We start from the raw sequence: 18974 nt of genomic DNA, 5'->3' as shown, positions 1-18974 counted from the left end.
TTCTTTAATTCTCTATCTCTTAGTGCATCCACTAATTGGAAGAAGAAAAAAAAAACACAGGTGGTTGAAGTACTTCCATCGGCACTAGTCCTCTTCATTCTGCGTAAGCTACCTCCAAAGAGAGTATCAGCTCAATACCATCCCATCCAGTAGGCTTTGTCTGAAGTCTATCACACGGTGAGTCTGATGATGTTTCAAGAGAGAGTAAAGAATCAGTTGGGGGCAAAAAAAAAAGACTAGAAGAAGAAGAAATCGTTGTGGAATCTGCGTGAGTTTTTGGATTGCAAGATCATAAATGATTTTTACAGCTTTAGTACTCTAATGTTACTACTACTTTGAAAAATCTGGTCAGGACAAGAGGTTTAACATTTGTTTGGAGTGTTCATGTTATGTTGGGTTGAAAATAAACAAACTGTTTAATTTTTGTATTATTGTAAATCCTGCCATTCTAATAAGGTTTGAATAAAACAGATCTTTTACATTTTGCTAATTATGTTCTGTTGTTTTTGTAATTGCATTATCTTTGGGAAAAGTTACGATGTTTGATGCACTGTAATATTCCTTTTAATGTTAAAAATTAGATTTTTAAAATAATTTAGTAGCGTCTTTTTCGTAATCAACTTGTTGCGAACAATTTTAATTTACTATTTTCTAATAAATGCTTACACGTGTCACGGAAGTAGTTATAAGTTGGGAACTAAAAAGTCCCACATCGGAGAGACATATAACGTCTCGATTGTTTATATATGTCTAGAAGCATCAGTGGTCACGACCTTACTTGAACAGGATCTGTTCTATAGGGAGTACCTTTGCCTCCTTTGATTTCTAAGGAGACAGTCCCTTAACCCTGGTTGATGAATAATGGCCGTGCGATTTGAGTGTGATTAACGGCTACGATTGGTTCGGACTATCCGAGCTGTAGAGGATCGCTACCTGGTCTGGTCTTGACCTAGCCAGGGTGGTCGCACGGTTGTCTGACAGGTCCCTTTTTTTTTTTTTTTTTTTCTGTTCTCTCCTTTCCTTTTACTATCTCCATCCTCAAACTTTAAATTTATTATATTTTCACCACAAAAACGAATCCTCGTTAAAACCTCCTTTCCTTTTACTATCTCCATCCTCAAACTTTAAATTTATTTATTTTTTCACCCCCAAACTTTTACACCACAAAAACGAATCCTCGTTAAAACCTCTCAATGAGTTTATTCAAGATCGTAGTTATTCTTAAGAAGAAATATGTTATTCTAATAAGGTTTGACTGTATATATGTGTGATTAAACCGATTTGTCAGAGCAGTTTCCTTCATCGTTGGTCTTTCAACTTCCGTTCATATATATGCACAAAGGCAGAGACATAAGAAGGTCAGGCATAAAACTTGCACATTATCCACAAGTATAAAGATCAAGACTCAAAGAAAGAAGAGTACATCATTTGCTCCTTTCTAACATTATCTCAACATACATGAACTGTGCTGTGTGGCTTGTGGAAAGATTAAGTTCATCAAAAGGCGCAGGAGCAAACCACGACAGGCTCATCAACAAATAAAGCTTTGAGGAAAGGGTGGGTTTTTTAAGGGCCGTCGATCAGTCATTCGTGGATACACAAGTAGTAAGCGTGACCTGCTATCATTCCCTACACATATTGGATAAAACTTAAGGATTAAAGAGGACGAAGATGTGTATGGAGTCGAGTTAAAATAGAGAATGTGCACCAGAAGATCCCCCCGCCCCCCAGGTATTCCACCAACAAGGATAGAGAATCCAAGAAGCACCTGCAAATGTCAAGAAATGACAACTCACCCATGGTAAATACGCTGCTGTGAAAAGGAAAAAACCAAGGAAACTCATGTGGATGTAAAGATGCCAGCGTCTTTACCAAGTAAGTAATCGTTGAGCTTCAAAAGCTTATAACCAAAAGCAACACATGAGTTTTAAAGACTTTTAGTTGTGTTTTGTGATGTTTAGTTTTTTTTGTCTCTTGTCACAGCTTCTCAATTCGTATTAGATATATGAAGATCAGTGGTGTTGCTACTCAAAAAATGTGGTCGAGAAACAAGAGTGATTCGAGTCATTTCTAAGAAACATTATTCACCAATCTTTATATGACAATAACCAAGAGTCTCAAGACTTCAATTCGACGACCTTATTACTACTAGCGGTCACACTAGTTTCAAATAGCAAGACAAAAACAAAGTGCGAGCCAGCGGGAGGGAGGGACAGAGAAGTTTCACACATCACAAGTATACATTATTATTATTATCACAAGGTTGCATTCCCCGGTGCGAACTTGAGGGAGACACTGTTGACACAGTGTCGCTCATCGGTAGGAGTAGGGAAACCTTCTCCTTTGAAAACATGTCCGAGATGTCCTCCACAAGCTGCACAAGTGATCTCTATTCTTCTCCGTCTGGATCCGCCTGAGTAAAAACATGTTAAAAAGATAAGTGGTTCAGTTTCTCAAAAAACCATGAATGATAAGTCTTGATTTTTGAGAATCTTACGGTTCGGTTAATGGCCCCTGGGAGGCCGTCAAAGAAAGCAGGCCAGCCACAGCCAGAGTCGAACTTGGTGGCGGATTTGTATAGAGGAGTCCCACATCCTGCACAGCTATAGATCCCGTCTGCGAATACTTTGTTGTATTCTCCTGTCCCTGGATATCTACATTTACATGTGTAAAAGACCACAGTTAGAACAATCATGTTATAGAACATGGCCACTATTTTTTAATTTATTTTTAAATATTAAAGGACACTATTTCACTGAGAGAGAACATTCAACTATAAGGTCTTCTGCTTGTTGCTGTTAGTGTTAGAGAACCAAGAAAGGCTAAAGCATAATCAATCAAAAACACAAGAGTGAGATTCATATCCTACGACGAGTAAGGTTCATAGCAACTAAGACGATCAGATAGAAGAGAAACAAGAGTTTTTTTTTTTAATGTGAAAGGAAAAAGTGTGAAAATTCGTAAGCAACTATAGGACGTTCAGACACATCAGAAAACAGAGTTTAGAAAGAAAAAAAGAAGTGAAAACACTGAAAATTGTATTGAAAGTTTTGATCTTTCAGAAAACGTATCTCCTAATTGTTAATCTAGTACTAAAGAGTAAGGTTCATAGCATCTCTAAGACGATCAGAATTAATATACAAACAGAAGCAAAGGTGAAAACTTTGAAAATTCTATTGAAATTTTGATCTTTCACTCCTGATTTGTTTTTATCCCAAAACATAACTAAACTTAATTTTCATGAGAGATACTGAATAAACTACATACATGTCCAAGGATGCAAATCATGTGATATATCATATATATATATATATATCTAAAACATGCCACACATACTCAGTGCCTTTCTGCCTGAGGATCCTGAATTGCTCAGGAGAGAGAATCGCACGCCACTCTTCCTCTCCCTTATTAACCGATCCAGGAGCTGAAGAACCCATTGCTGTTATACGACGAAAACCTCGACGAAGGAGGCTTAGATTCGGGGGAGAGGAAGCAAATCGAGGTGTAACGAAGGCTTTTTGATGGTGGTTGAGGAGGTCAAAGACGTGGCTGAAGATAGACGCAGCACATATGATGATACCACGTTCAACGCCATACTCTCGCCTTTTTTAATGGATTCTCCTTCGCATTTGCTGTCTCGAAGAAGAATATTCAGTTTAACTTGGGCCTAATTTGTAAGGCCTTTACGGTCCAGTATCCACTCAGGCTTGAGAAGAGAGTGAGATAAAGGGCTCTGGTCTCGTCAGTCCGCTAGTGGTAACTGATTAGCAGCAACGGTTGGATATGTTATGTCTATTTGCTTTTCGTTAGAGTTAATTAGTTTGTGACACTTAAAAAGAAAACATATGTCTGAATAACCAGAAGAAGATATAGGTTTGCAACAAACGCTAAAACTCTACTGCAAAAAGAACTGAAACAAGAGAAAACAAAAAAATATATTGGAGAGTATTAAATCTTAACTACTAAACTGATGGATTCTTCTTCAAAAAAAAAAAAAACTACTGAGCTGATGGAGTTGCTTTTTCTTCCATGGTACAGTCCACCTTCTTGTCTTCTCCTTCAAACAATTTCGCTATAAATCTACTCTTCGACACAGAGCTTTTAGGATCTGTCTCCATTGCGATGCCATTGTTGTTATTGTTGTCTCCACTCAATATACTCTTGTTCCCAAGCTCTAGCTGAAGCCCATGCTGCACTTTCTCTCCTGTACAAACCGGTTCCACCGACATAAGATCAAACCCACGACCCTCGCCAGGAGATTTCTGCTGCTCTTTCTGTGCCAAGACAAGATTATCTTGATCAGTATTCACCATCGTCTTCGTCTCTGGAGCTGAAAAAAAAATCCACCAGACGAGTCGCAGCTTCGCCATTGCTGTCCTTTGACGTTGAAGACAAAAGCTCGAGCAGGTTTAGAAACGTCCAAGTCAGTGACAGCATCTTTCATTGGTTCATCATTAGGAGGTAGAGACTGATCATCAGTCTGGTTCTTGATCTCTTCTCTCGTGAACATTTTAACATTAGGAGCCACATCGTTTGCTGGAGTCACCGGCATTACTTTCCCTCGTGCGAGAAGATAAACTATAAGTAACAATTATATAAAGCAAATGGAAAGTTCTAATGCACATAGACGAGTGTGTATTATTTTACATTGCAAATCTACAGAACATTTTAGGGTTTCACTCTAATTCAATTTAATTGGTATATAAGAAAGGGCTAATTGTTGCATAATATTTCTTCGAATCGTGGAACTGATTTAAGACCAAATCAGAGCACGGAAGAAACCTGAAGATCAAGAGATCCATCATTTCAGGGTGACAATAAAAAAAAAGAATGAAGATTCCAATCACTAAACCAAGAAACTAAAAAAACGTATCAACCTTTGCATGATTAAACAAAAAAAGACCAGAAAGTTTTGTTTAATGTTTTTATATTACCTTTCACACAATTTTGAAAATTCAATGTTTTCTCAGAATAGAATCACAAATATAAGCTTTTTTTTTTGTTCAAACCAACTTTCATTAATAAAATTTAGACTCCATCAAAGGAGGAATTGTTCAACAGAAACAATAACACAACAACATTAGCTAAGGAAACCGCTGCATCAAACGCAAAGCGGATAACACAAACATAGATAAAAGCAAACATAACACACAAGCAACTTAAAGGTGAAAACACCATGAGCACTGAGTGAGATGAAGCCACGGGAATTGGAGAACACTCTCAGTGAACTGCTACCCGAACATGCTGCAGCAACAAATGTATAGAGAGCAGCAAAGAACTTGGCTACAGAGGTGATCAAGCACCATCTTGATGAGCCTTAGAAATGTGAGGAAATATGCAACCATAATGGGTGTAGAGTTGCAAGATCCACCACGGCCAGACAAACAAGTCTGAAAATACGAAGCCAAGGTTGGCTTTTTTAACTCCATCTCTATTCTTTTTTGAGTTGTAGACCTGAAACATCAGAGAAGACTACCAACATACAAATATATTGTGAGTCAGATGTTGTTGTAGAATGAAGAGAAGACCTCGCAGCTACTAAGGTGAAACACTGGCAGGGAAAGAGGATAGATCCAGTGGAGTTTCAGAATCGTCAGGAGGATCTGGAGGGTCGGGAGCAGAGACCCCACTGAGTAGATCTAGAAGAGAGAACCGGCGGCGGCTCAGGAGGTGGGGGAGGAGCAACAGCAACTCTGAACCCTGAAGGAGCAGCATCGAAAACCATGGAAGAAAGGAAGAGGAGGGAGAAAAGGAGATTCTCACCGGTGGGCGAGAGGCCACACCGACGGCGGCAGACTAGGTGAAGAAACCCTAATCGCCTTGGAGTCGCATAGGGAAAGAAACGACGAGTTTTTTACTGTAGATCATCAGTTTTAGAAGTCACAAATATAAGCTTTTGAGTGTATTTTGGAATGTTGTCTTCGAATACAATCTCAAGTTTTGCTCTCTTGCAAAGTTTTGCTCTCTTGCAGTTTCTGTGGCCTTTGTTTCATACCTTCACATTCCGATTTGTACGCAACATAATGGGCTTTTTTACGTAATGATTTTTTTGTTTATTTATATTTACTTTCAGAACAATTATCTCCTTCTAATTCAATTTGTTATCATAAATTGCGTATATAATGCCAAGGCAAATTAATGAGTTCAAAAATCTATAAGATAATGCCTAACGTATAGAGTGACTAGAAATAATTAATGATTCAAGTAACTTTTATAGTTTAAACAGAGTGAATAACATACATTAGTTATTCCATAATGTGGTTAAACATACATTATTTCAGTTGAAATTAACGAACCATATCATTCATGATCCATGTACCTCCCAAACATTTTTATAATTTAGTTTAGGAGTGGCGCCTTCTTGTCATCCCACATATCCAGACGTTTTCTTGCCTTTTTCACCTAAATCATTGCATGATAATAATATAATTTCAACACTCCCAAAGCAAAATTTTATTAAAATATGATTTAAAATCAATATGATGAGACTTGATATCACGTAACACTAACCTCATTATCCCAATCTGTTTGATAGGTAACGTAAAGTAAGATGAGGGTTTGCATGAGGGTACCTCCAATCATCCCGGTCCATATTCCCTATCACCAAAATTCACATAAATTAATTTACTATATAGATACAACGCATATATTATAAAGAAAATTTGAAAACGAACCTTGGCTTGTAAATTAAAAGTAAACCCGAGAACACAACCAATAGGAATACCAACAACATAGTAACAACCAACATTCACATATGCCACGAATGTCTGCCATCCACATCCCACTGCCACTCCTACAAGCACATACAAATTAGACTTTTATTTGGCCCGGTCCGTTAAACCTGTACACCGAGTATCTCAAGATTTAGCTAAAATTGATTTGCATGTATATACCGGACAAGACAGGCTGGATTCCGTTGAGAAGGATAGTAACCGCCAGAAAAGGACATAGCTCAGAGACGGCCTTAGCCACCTCAGTGTCCGACGTGAAAAATGTAGCCGACGTAGTCACGCGACGCCATCAGGGCGAGCGCTTCTGCGAGTGAAATCACGAAGGAGACAAAAGTCGCCATCCATGAAGAGAACATCGCCGATTTTGGATGTTCTGCTCCAAGTTCATTACTTGTCCTGACACTGTAATAATATTTTATTTAAAATAAAAGGGTTATTGATAAAAGAATTCTAGAGAAATTATCAAATTTTGAGATTCTATTGTCATTAATTTTTGAATTTTTAAAATCTAAATGAAATCCATTGTTGTTGGAGTGATTGTTTTTTAAATTTTTCATTTCAAAAATTTTTGTTATCTCGAAAGATTTTTTAGTTTTCATTGATCTTAAGTTCGTGTTAAAATCTATTGTTATTAAAATGTAATTTTTCTCTTTGTTTTTACTTAGAAAGATTATATAACTTTGAGAGACATTATCTATACCATATATAATACTTTAAAAAAAAATCTATGTAATAAAATACACTAACATATCAAAATATGCAAAATTGAATAATGAAATAATACAAACCACAAATTTAACATAATCCATTAAACACAACTTTCAGTTCTTTTCTTATAAATTTTACATGTTACTACTCTAAAACAAAAAAGAAATACAAAAAAACATAATAAATCTGATAGAGCATAAAACTACTAAACTCAACCATGCAGTAATAGCATAATAAATATAAATATAGTTTTTAATAAATAAACAAAAGCTAAGAAAAAAATATATGAGATGTGTAACAAAAAAAAACGTGTCACCATATTAAACATACTTCTTTATTAGTACTCGGAAAATAAAGAAAGTACAGAAAAAGTCTTGAAAACTCAGGAAATCTAGCGGCTCTTTACGAAATTTGCTGGAGACAAAATAATTGAAATGATTTTTTTTCTATTTCTTCCTACCATTATCAATTTCTTACTTTTAAATTTCAATTTTATAACAATCAATCGATGTTTTTAAAATCAGACCGACCCGAAAAGTTGGACGGACGGGTTCGATCATGAACCGAGTTAGTAGTTTATATAGCTGGTTCGACCATGAACCAGAGTCACTTAGCCGGATTTGATTTCAAATTTATTAAACTGATAAAAACAACTAAAATTAAGAAAAAAAATCAACAAAACATTCTTATATAAACATAAAATTAGTTTATTATATTTAGTAGTGTTTATGTTGTTGTGAAAAATTTATTTAATAATTTTAATTATGGTATCAAATTTACTAGACATTGACTTTTAAATTTTAATACTAAAAAAATATATTAATCCATATTATTAAAACTAGGTTTGACCCGATGTTCAATACTATAATTAAACTGTGAACCGTAAAATATTTGCCGGTTCAAACTTTTCGGTTCGATTTTGAACAAAATCCGGGAAAATGTCTAGAAAGTCACACAATCGTTATTTAACAAATAATGCATATCTATGGCAAACAATATTTTGATAAAGTTGTTAAGTTCTAGTTAACTTTTATAAATTCTCCTCAACTAGGTATTAATCTCCATAAATATCCACAAAAATTCATATTCGAATCTTAATCTTCCCTAATAATCAATACTTACTTATAAAAAAAGGATCGAATACTTTTCTGTTTCAAAAATGTATATTTTTAGTATTTTCAAAAACTTTCTCAAATATTAACAAAATATAAACTAACTTTCTTATAAATATTTTTCTGTGAATAACTATTTCTCATTATTTAATCCAACATAAATTCAATAAACATAATAAATTTTACCATACGAATATTGAAAGTAGATGGTTATCAATTATATATCCTATTAAAATATATGTTTTTATATGTTTTTTCTAAAACATTGATTTTCTTGGAGTATAGTTTTTTTCAATAGTGTTTGGTTAAAGAAAATGTTGATTAATGATTTGAAAGTAATTAAGAAGAAATACTAACCTTACAGCCGCATTAAAAAACCAACAGAGACCATTGAAAGAGAATCCTGATATTGAACATACTGTAACAAAAGAATAATTGTGAACAAAAAACAATAAAAAAAACATTTGTAATTCTTTTTCAAGATTCATATATAATCAAGATAATAAATGATTAATGAATTTACCAGATGGAAAGAGAATCTAGAGAGAGAGAGCATGATCATTGAGCAAACCAGCAAAGAAGAACCAGAATCTGTGAATTTACCAGATTTCCAAACCAGATCATAAACCGCCGAACCGAAGCCAGAGAGTTTAAAAAAAGCTCCAAAGACCATGGAATGATCTCCAACTAAGACCAGTCCACGTGTGTCTGAGCGTTGGACTTGTTATAATATACAAAGTTTGGGACATAACTATGAACCACCAAGAGATAGTAAGAACATAGGCAATGCCCATAAGACCTAGGTCCATTACGTAAACGGTGGTCCAGGTCAGCAAAATCTGGAGCAGAAGGGCGGCACCTGAGATGTACGCGCTGGGGGTCACCACGCTTTGAGCTTGGAGGAACTTTTGGGCCGTGAAGTTGACGGCGAAAGCAAAAATTTGAGGGATGAGTCCGACAATGTATAGAGATGCCATGTACGAGACTGTTTTGGGCTCACCTAGTAGGATTAGAATCGGGTACGAAAAGGTGTATAGCACTGTCATGGGCAACCCAACCAGAGCGAGGACGATTGTTGCTCGTTGGAGATAGATCCCAAGCATCTCGTATCGGTGGGCACCATATGCTTGTCCACATAGTGTCTCGACTGCACTTCCCATACCTAACTGTACAACAAACATTAAAAAGCCAAAAACAAAGTTTAATTGTATGCTTATTTTTTTTGTTGTATCCCAAACACTTCCCATATATCAAAAAAGTGTTTATAATCCATCTACTTATATTATTTGATTTCTATTTCGAAGCATACAAGAATTCTTACAAAAGGAATTAAAAAAAAAAGATTTTACAGAAAACTTTATCAAAAGATTTACGAAGTACTAACCCAAATGACACTTACAAACTCACAGTTTTTTTCTAATCATCTAATCATCACAAATTCAAATCAACAAAAAGAAAGAAAAGAATCATTAGACATGTTAATAAGAAAATGAATGGTTAAAAAAAGTGAATGGTTTTTCTCTTTTGTACTCGGAAATTTGGTTACAATAGATTTCCCGGAAATATATGTTTTGGGGAGTAGTTACGCATGACCAGATTCGGTCCTGGATGCAAACATACACATGCTCGCGGTTTGGATAATATATGTGCGTACTGTAAGTTTTTTTTTGTAAGCTCTTACTGTAAGTTATTTACAACAAAAACTCAATAAGTTAGTTGGTTCATGCCATACACTCAATACACATTTGGAAGGTTTGAACTTTTTGAACTCTGTCTTTTCTACTTCTAGTTTACAAATTTTCAAGGAAAATATGTATCAGAAATTTATTGTAATGAGCTGTGATAATTTGAATAGTTTCAATGTAAGTTTGTCTCTATGTAATCAGAGAAGACTTTTCATCTCAATGTATGTCTTTAAAATAGTATTCATTTAATTCTTTTTTTAAATATGAAAATGTTATTTTTAACTCTAGGTTTAAAGGAAAAAATAACAATCTATTTAAGAATAAAAACTAGAAATGCAATAGATTACTTAGCGCCTATATAATATATATCAAATTGGAGAAGAAGAATTTTTTTTTTTATAATATAACTAATATCAACGTGCCTCCAAATATATGTGCTAGTGCTAGCTGCTAGCTGCTGTGCACGATGACGTAAAACGTACCATGAGGCCGTAGACAAGGTTAAAGCAGCTGTTGCCGATGGACGCGGCGGCGAGTTCTTGACTGCCGATATGTCCGGCAAAGATACGGGTCGAGATACTCATTCCGCTGTTGAGCAAATAGACAAATATCGCCGGAAGTGCCAACCGGAAGAGAAGTTTCATTTCTATACATGCCCCTAAGTAGAAGCGCCTCCATGACGGAAGGCTGCTCTCCGTCAAGATGCTCTCGAGTGATCCGGCGTCCCTCAATGGTTTTCGCACAGAGTCCGTCGGATCCACCAACGGTTGCCGGAGAGTTCTCTCCGCCGTCTCAGTTGACATATCCATAGGTTAGTTATTACGTTTTTGTTTTTATCGTATGTTTTAGTGTCTAGTTATTTAGGTGATTGGTTAGCTTATAAGCCCATTTGAGTCTTAAATAGGGATGCTTGTACGTAAGGACACTTGCAAAGTTTTTTGGAGTCAAAATAAATATACTCTCTTTGTTTAATTTTAGCTATTATTTTAGGCTTTTGCCCACATATTAAAAAAATATTTAACTTTATATATTTTATATAAATCAGTATTATTATACACATAATCATATTTTAAATAATAAAAATAGAATAACATATAAACTAAAATGGTTTTGCATTGAAATAAAACGATACTTTTTAAAAAACAAAAGTTTTTCTACAATGACAACTAAATCGAAACGGAAAAAATAATATATATTAAGCTCCGTTCGGTTTGTAGTAGGAAATATGATTACTTCAAAAAATTGGATATTTTATTTTTTTAATAATTTATTTAAATGAACAAATAAATTACATTTAAGAGAACATATTAAACTGTATAATCAAGCTTTTTTAAAAGAGCATATGAAAACTTAAATGTAGAGAACATATAACCCACAATTTTTAGAAAATGATAAAGGTATACTATTACCTAATTTCGGAATAAAATTATAATGGAAGAAAAATGTATTTTGACTGTGAATTTAATAATTGATATCTTATAGATAAAATGGAAATTAAATGTATTTTTGTTGTTTAAAGAATAAATAGAAGATTTTTTTTGTTGATAAAAAAAGAATGATAAATTAATGAGAGTAAAAAAAAAAATTTCTATTTTTGTTTTTCTCATAATAAGTGTCGTTTAAGGTTTTTGTACATAAATTAAAAAAATATTTAAATTTTTTGTTTTATCCTTTTCTAATATTTTATTTTGTTTGATTTTAATAATTAATTAGCTAACGGTAAAAATAAAATTTGGTAAAATATTTAATACTTGCATTAAAAATATAAAACAATACTTATAATAAAACAAAAATTAAAATTTATACTTAATATGTGGAGGAAGTAATACAGGTATATTCCTAAAATATGTATCAAACTATGAATATTTTATATTTTAACTGGCCAACAGATGTAAGTGGGTCCGCCGTTCCTACAACAAGTAATAAAGTATTGTTAACCATACGAGTTGCCCAAAAAAAAACCATACTAGTTGCAATATAAACTGTTTGGGTGATTGAAAATGTTTTTAGTCAATTAGTTAAATGTCAGTAGGGTGGGCACGGACTATATTTCCGTAATTTTAAGGATATCCGTGCTCAATACAAATAATCAATCTTTCGATCTGTGATGGTTCAGACATTCAGAAAAATTAATATATTTTACCGGATATCCGATTCGATCCATCAATCCGGTAAAAAATTATAAAAATTCATTTTTTTCAAATATATTAAAAAAGAAAACTTTTAGTATAAAAATAATAATATTTCATTACAAATTATTTAAAATTATATAATTCTAAAAATTTAATGGCCAGATAATTAATTTAGTGGATAAAATAACTAAAAATATATATAGAGATATTAAATTATATATAACTTTATATATACATGTATATGCATATGTACATTATAGATCATATATTTGTTTTTTTTAAATGAGTATTTGTGATTTGCTTCTTATTTGACGGATATTAAATTTTAGTATTTGCTTAGATTCGTAAAATTGAGGATATTTAAATTTTTTGGATCAAATCGATACGAATAACGGATCGAATCAAAATTTACAGATATTTTGCCCACCCCTAAATGTCAGCATGATTTTAGTAAATTGGGTAAGTATCTACGTTTCCAATGTTTTTAAATCAGACTTGGATAATTGATAAATTAATTAAGTTTAATATGCATAAGATAAAAATATAAGTTTAATATATTACCTATTGAAAAATATAAGATAAAATACATGTATCATAAAAAGAATGAACATGCCAATGATTAAGAAATTCAGGTTGGTTCTAACCACATGAATGCTTTGATTTTGGCAAAAATTAGTTGAATCTCGAGAGCTTATCAAAAGCTATCACCTCAAATTTTTTCTCTTCAAAATCTGATTTCGATCTAATTTTCAAGAGTTTATCAAAACTATCCATTCGAAGTCCTATTCGATAGAGCTCTAAAGAATTCTACAGATATCGAATTTGTATCTTCATCTTTTATTTTACTTTTTTTAATGTTCCTAGATTACAAAACATGATTATAGGCGTATTGACTAAACACACTCTGCGTAATGCCACTATATTGTATAGCTTTAGACTTCTTTAATCAAAATAGTGTTAATAAAAAGGAAAATTGTTTTTAGGCCAAAAATGATAAGTATGTTCTAATAGACTAATCTCATATAATTTATGTTCTATTAGGTTAAATATTTTAAATGGCACTACTGTCCTTGATTTCAACTAAAAAATTCAAAATTACAATTAACAAAATATTGTTAAATATTAAAATATAATTTTAACTAAAGTAATTTAAAAGATATTAAAATCCCAAAAATCCTAAACTTTGGTTTTTTTTTATTTATTTAAATTTTGATTTTATATATTTATTTTTAAATTTTAAAATTGGTATGCCCCAGATTTTTGTTCAAATCCTTAGATTTTATAAGACACGATTTTCTATTTTCTAAAAGAAAATCGATTTTCCTTTTTTTATAAATCGATTTTTCTATTTTTATAAATCGATTTTTTCTATTTATAAATCAATTTTCTATTTTTTAAATTGATTTCTTTTTATAAATCGATTTTCTATTAAAAATGATTTTTAAAATCGATCTATTAATAAATTTAAGGAAACTAAATATTTTCAAATAATCATTTCCCATATTTTTAGAATTGATTATCCTTATCCATAGAGTGTAAAATACTGTAAACATTTTTGAAATCGATTTCTATTAGTTTTAGATTTACAATAATGTATAGATTCTGATTTCTACAAATTTTAATTTATAATAATGTATAGATTCCGATTTGTACAGATTTTAAAATGATTGGTTAAACGCGAAATGTGTTTTCTAAATATTTTTAGATTACTATTATTTAGGTAGAATACATATTCTAAACATAGTCGATTCAATGAAAAAAATGGATTACATTTTTTACTATGTAGAATATCAATTCTACTTTTTTGAACGAAATATGAAATTATGATTTAAACATTTTTAGAACTGAAAAATATATCAATACATAGATATAGATATTTCATCAGTATTTACCATTTTGATTTTTTGTTTGTGTGTAAAATTATTTAATTTGATTTATTTTAGAAAATATTAAAAGATATTAAAAAAAATTGTACCAAAAAAAATTAGCCTAATAGGACGTAATTATCATTTTTTGGTCTAAAAAACAATTTTCCCTTAGAAGAAAGGAAAAAGAATCAGTTGACATCATCAAAACCAGCAGACACACACACACACACATATATATATATATGTATTATTGTATTAAATGCTAAAATGGAAAATACTAATACTCCTGTGATCCTGGCCTAGTGGTTCATTGACTAGTATATTTGTCATCTTTTATTTCAGTGGTTCGTTGACCTTTTCGTGATGGCTTTTGAGGATTTGCCACTACTGGAAATTGAATACAGTCACTTAAAGAAATATTCAGCATCATGTGTTTAATTTTATACTTATAAACAAATGATCAATTGAATCGGTATACTAAAAAGGATACAGAAAACAAAATTTAAAATTGAACTATGCTAAATTATCAAAAGGTTTGCCAGAAAAGTGTTTAAACTAATCATAACAGATTTAGAGAAATTTTGTTTACTGGAACTACTTGAAAAGAATTACTAACATAAACACCTATTCAGAACAACCACCTTCGGTATATCAACTAATTATTTATTAAATTTAAGATTATAATTTCTTGAGCATTATATTTCAGTCAAAAAAACTTCTTGAGCATTATAAAATACGTTTTTATTATTTTAAGTTAATTTTTATCAACTAACTATTTTAACTACATTGGTAAATTGGTATATGAAATACTCTATTCTGGAATTATATCAAAAATATGTGGGATTTTACAAGCTGAGTTTTGTTTTTGCAATTCTCCTATCTATGATATATTTTACAAGCTGAGTTTTGTTTTCACTGTATATTTATTTCTAAACTTGTAGATATCTGAGGGCAAGTGGCTTTTGAGAGCTTTTACAGCTCTTAGTTAAATTATATTAAAATATTGGTAGTGTTGCTGAGAAACTTTCCATTAATTTCTCGTTATGTAATAGCTCTAGTCCCAGAGAAAACATAAAATATAAAATGTGTTTGTATGTCCGTTTCAGAAATGTTTTAATAAGGTGAACACAAAAAATATATCAAATTATAAAGAAAGACTACGTGGTTGATGTCTTTTCCATGACAATGCAATTATTAAAGTGAACACTGCCAAAAAATCAAGTGACAATGACGACGGATAAGTTATATAGAAAGACTGTATATGTGAATAGTTTGTTTATAAAGGTATCAGATGCTTGGATGGGTGAAGAAGACAAAGAGAAACACCAAACATTAGGAGAGACAAAATATCAGTAAAATTTGTTTCATCCTCTATTTGTGTCGAATAGATATAAAAAATAAGAATATTCATAATTTTACAAATCAAAAATAAATATTAAAATTTAATATCCGCCAAAAACAAATTAAATTATAAATACTAATATACTTTTTTGTGCATGCGCAAATATTAATATTTTGAAAAAAATATCTGATATGATCCGTTATATGCATACAACATATATAAGATTATATATTTATATTTCTGTATATTTTTTATTTATTAAATTAATTATTTAGTTATTAAATTTTGTAAAAATGTGTAGTATTTTAGATTTTTATAAGAAATGTCATTTTACATCATTTTTTAATTTTTAATTATTTTTACAGATAAAATCAGATATCTGATAGTATATGAATTTTCTTAATGATAGCTAATGCTAAGCCTAAGATGCTATTGTTTAGTTTAGCGTAGTCTGGGAATGCTGATGTAATACTAGCTACGGGTGAATATGTTTCTGGTTAAGATTTGTGCTTACTGATAGATTTGACTTAATTATTCAAATTTGCATTCCTTGCTCAAGAATGTCGACGAAAGTGTTTAGAACCAACCTTGTTAAGATCTTTTCTTTCTAGCTAATGAGAGCTAATGCTAAGCCTAAGATGCTATTGGTTAGTTTAGCATAGTCCTGGAATGTTGATGTAATACTAGCTAGGGGCGAATACTGAATAGGCTCCTTCTGATTTTAGAATAAAATTCTCAATAAATATAAATCTATACATCGAAACATAAATTACATTTTTCATGAAATCCATTACTCGTTTAATTTTGAAGAGGCTCCTTCTTATCGTCCCACATATCCAATCGCTTTCTCGCTTTTTCCACCTGAATTATTGTATAATGGTTATCTTGATCATATTGACACGTACCAAACCAAAACTAGCTTGCAAAATATGATTGTACACCAATAGGATGTGAGTTTATATCACGTAATACTTACCTCTTTATCCCAATCTGTTCGGTACGTCACGTAAAGTAAAATGAGGGTTTGCATGAGGGTACCTCCGATCATCCCGGTCCATATTCCCTATCACCAAAATTCACGTAGAATTGTTCATTGTATAGATAAAAAGCGTATACTATACGGAAAATAACTATAGAAAACAAACCTTAGCTTGAAAATTGAAAGTGAAGCCGAGTATACAGCCAATAGGAATACCAACAATATAGTAGCAACCAACATTCACATATGCAACGAATGTTTGCCATCCACATCCCACTGCCACTCCTGCAAACAAAAACCAAACCGAGAATTATTTTATCTGGTTCGGTTAAGGTAAATCGCTTTCCCTCCGGGTTTAATGAAAAGTTATAATTGTAATGTACCGGATAAGACGGGTTGGATTCCGTTAAGAATGATGGTGACGGCGAGAAATGGGCAGAGGTCAGAGACGGCTTTAGCCACGTCAGCATCCGACGTGAAAATGTAGCTAATGTAATCACGTGATGCTATCACGGCGAGGGCCTCTGCAAGAGAGATCACGAAGGAAACAGAAGTCGCTGTCCATGTAGAGAACAAAGCGGATTTTGGATTTCCTGCTCCAAGCTCATTACTTGTCCGCACACTATCAATGTTTTTCATTTAATGATAATACTTTCAGCAATGCTGATTAATGATTCGAATGATATTAAACATAAATACTAACCTTGCAGCTGCGTTGAAGCCTACGGAGACCATGAAAGATAATGCTGAAACTGACATGCTGAGAAAAGAAGAAAAAAAATGTTGGAGAAATGAACATTACTAAAAACAAGAAAATCAAGATTGTAAAATGGACTTACCATATGGACAGAGAATCTAGAGAGAGAGCAGGTTCTTTAAGCAGACCAGCGAGAAGAACAAGAATCTGCGAATACCACATCTCCAGACAGATCATAACAGCAGAACCAATAGAGAGTTTGAAAAAACTCCAAAGACCATGAAACGATCTCCAACTAAGACCAGTCCACGTGTGTCTAAACTTTTGACTACTCGTAATATACAAAATCTGCGCCATAACTATGACCCACCAAGAGATAGTCAGAACATAAGCGATGCCCATAAGACCAAAGCCCATCACGTTAATGGTCATCCACGTTAGCGAGATCTGGAGGAAGAGAGCTGCGGCTGAGATGTAAGCACTGGGCCTCACCACGCTTTGGGCCTGGAGGAACTTTTGAGCCGTGAAGTTGACGGCGTAAGCGAAGATCTGAGGCATAAGCCCGACGATATACAAGGAACCCATGTACGAGACCATTTCGGGCTCACCTAAGAGAAGTAGAATGGGGTACGAGAAGGTGTATAGTACTGTCATGGGCAAACCAACTAGAGCGAGGACAATAGCCGCTCTTTGGAAATAGATTCCAAGCATGTCGTAGCGGTGAGCTCCATATGCTTGTCCACATAGAGTCTCGACTGCACTTCCCATGCCTAACTGTATAAAACAAGTATAAATGGTAAATTATATAAACACTCTTTTTACATTGTATATAAAAGAAAATACATTATCCATTTTCTACAAACAACAACGGCATATATATTTACATATACCTGTTATAACGTATGTTTTGTTGTTATAAACGGAAGGAATATTTTCACATATTGAGAATTTTTTCTTTTGATTTACGATAGTTATATATTGTGAAGGATAATCTGGCAGCAAAAAGGAAAAATGCTAAGTAGATGTTCATAATTTCACAATTCGTCTATTTTGTTCCAGAAATCCAAATCAAACTTTGGATAAATTAAGTCGAAATCAAATCATTGTTACAATCTCTTCATATATACTATTATTAATTTATGATTTCTTATAAAGTTTAAGAAAAGGAACTGATATCACGAGAAAATGAAAAGGTTAATTCTATACTAATTGGCAGAAAGAGAATCATAAATTTTTGACACTTCTATTCTAAATACATGAGAAATCTTAGAACAAAAAACCCTTTAAACATCTTTAAAAAACTTACTGTGCTGCACATTTTTAAAAATAGTTGTTCCACACATTTTATCAAGCAAAGTCCCACTTTAAAATCGTTGCAGTTATAGATTAATAAGTCACTACACGTCCAGGGGCGGATGCAGAAACACTTTTAGTTGGGGGCGCAATGTTAAAAATGACAAGATAAATTCTGAATTGGGGGCACTTTATGTACAATTCAACCAGATCAATTTAGATTACTTAAGAAAAAATTTGAAAGAGTAGGGGGCACGTGACCCCATACCCTATAATGTCCGTCCGCCCCTGTACACGTCGTAGTATAAGAGTTAAAGATTATTTTTATTTTTAGCAAATAAATGTTATTCTCTTTTGAGCTCAAGAATATTTATTTGCTTAATTAGCAAAATATCAGGGTAAGTTTTCAATTGGTGAGATATTTGGG

General features: G+C 32.6%; 2 protein-coding genes, 1 non-coding gene and 2 pseudogenes across 3 annotated transcripts; 1 reads left to right on the top strand and 4 right to left on the bottom strand.

Moving 5' to 3' along the window:
• The first annotated feature begins 768 nt into the window (after window positions 1–768).
• On the top strand, window positions 769–984 carry LOC130512249 (small nucleolar RNA U3). Its single transcript, XR_008945805.1, has one exon. It is a non-coding gene; the product is annotated as a small nucleolar RNA U3 (small nucleolar RNA).
• Window positions 985–2038: 1054 nt separating this feature from the next.
• LOC108851685 (peptide methionine sulfoxide reductase B5) lies at window positions 2039–3605 on the bottom strand. The gene is given in 5 exon segments (XM_018625148.2): window positions 2039–2398; window positions 2401–2413; window positions 2498–2654; window positions 3337–3518; window positions 3521–3605. Coding segments are annotated over 5 exon segments (570 nt in total). The 5' UTR covers window positions 3596–3605; the 3' UTR covers window positions 2039–2255.
• Window positions 3606–3998: 393 nt separating this feature from the next.
• Window positions 3999–5725, bottom strand: LOC108850100 (uncharacterized; annotated as a pseudogene).
• A 467-nt stretch (window positions 5726–6192) lies between these two features.
• On the bottom strand, window positions 6193–11077 carry LOC130511640 (protein DETOXIFICATION 39-like; annotated as a pseudogene).
• Window positions 11078–16276: 5199 nt separating this feature from the next.
• On the bottom strand, window positions 16277–18022 carry LOC108833795 (protein DETOXIFICATION 39-like). Its single transcript, XM_057006974.1, has 6 exons — window positions 17397–18022; window positions 17261–17317; window positions 16941–17179; window positions 16724–16842; window positions 16555–16641; window positions 16277–16439 (listed from the first exon to the last, which is right to left on the bottom strand). The coding sequence occupies exons 1-6, from the start codon at window positions 18020–18022 to the stop codon at window positions 16377–16379; spliced, it is 1191 nt and encodes a 396-aa protein (XP_056862954.1). The 3' UTR covers window positions 16277–16376.
• Window positions 18023–18974: the final 952 nt, after the last annotated feature.

Source organism: Raphanus sativus, chromosome 4, assembly GCF_000801105.2.
Source record: "Raphanus sativus cultivar WK10039 chromosome 4, ASM80110v3, whole genome shotgun sequence".
Classification (NCBI taxonomy): domain Eukaryota; kingdom Viridiplantae; phylum Streptophyta; class Magnoliopsida; order Brassicales; family Brassicaceae; genus Raphanus; species Raphanus sativus.
The sequence above is the reverse complement of the archived record's forward strand: the minus strand, read 5'-3'. Positions and strand labels throughout refer to the sequence as shown.

Excerpts from the sequence above, each read along its gene's own strand:
- LOC108833795 (XM_057006974.1), bottom strand. The coding sequence starts at position 18,022 with ATGGGAAGTGCAGTCGAGACTCTATGTGGACAAGCATATGGAGCTCAC. Across the intron at positions 16,843-16,940 it reads AATCCAACCCGTCTTATCCG|GAGTGGCAGTGGGATGTGGA; the intron begins GTACATTACAAT and ends TTTTGTTTGCAG. Across the intron at positions 16,440-16,554 it reads GAACAGATTGGGATAAAGAG|GTGGAAAAAGCGAGAAAGCG; the intron begins GTAAGTATTACG and ends ACAATAATTCAG.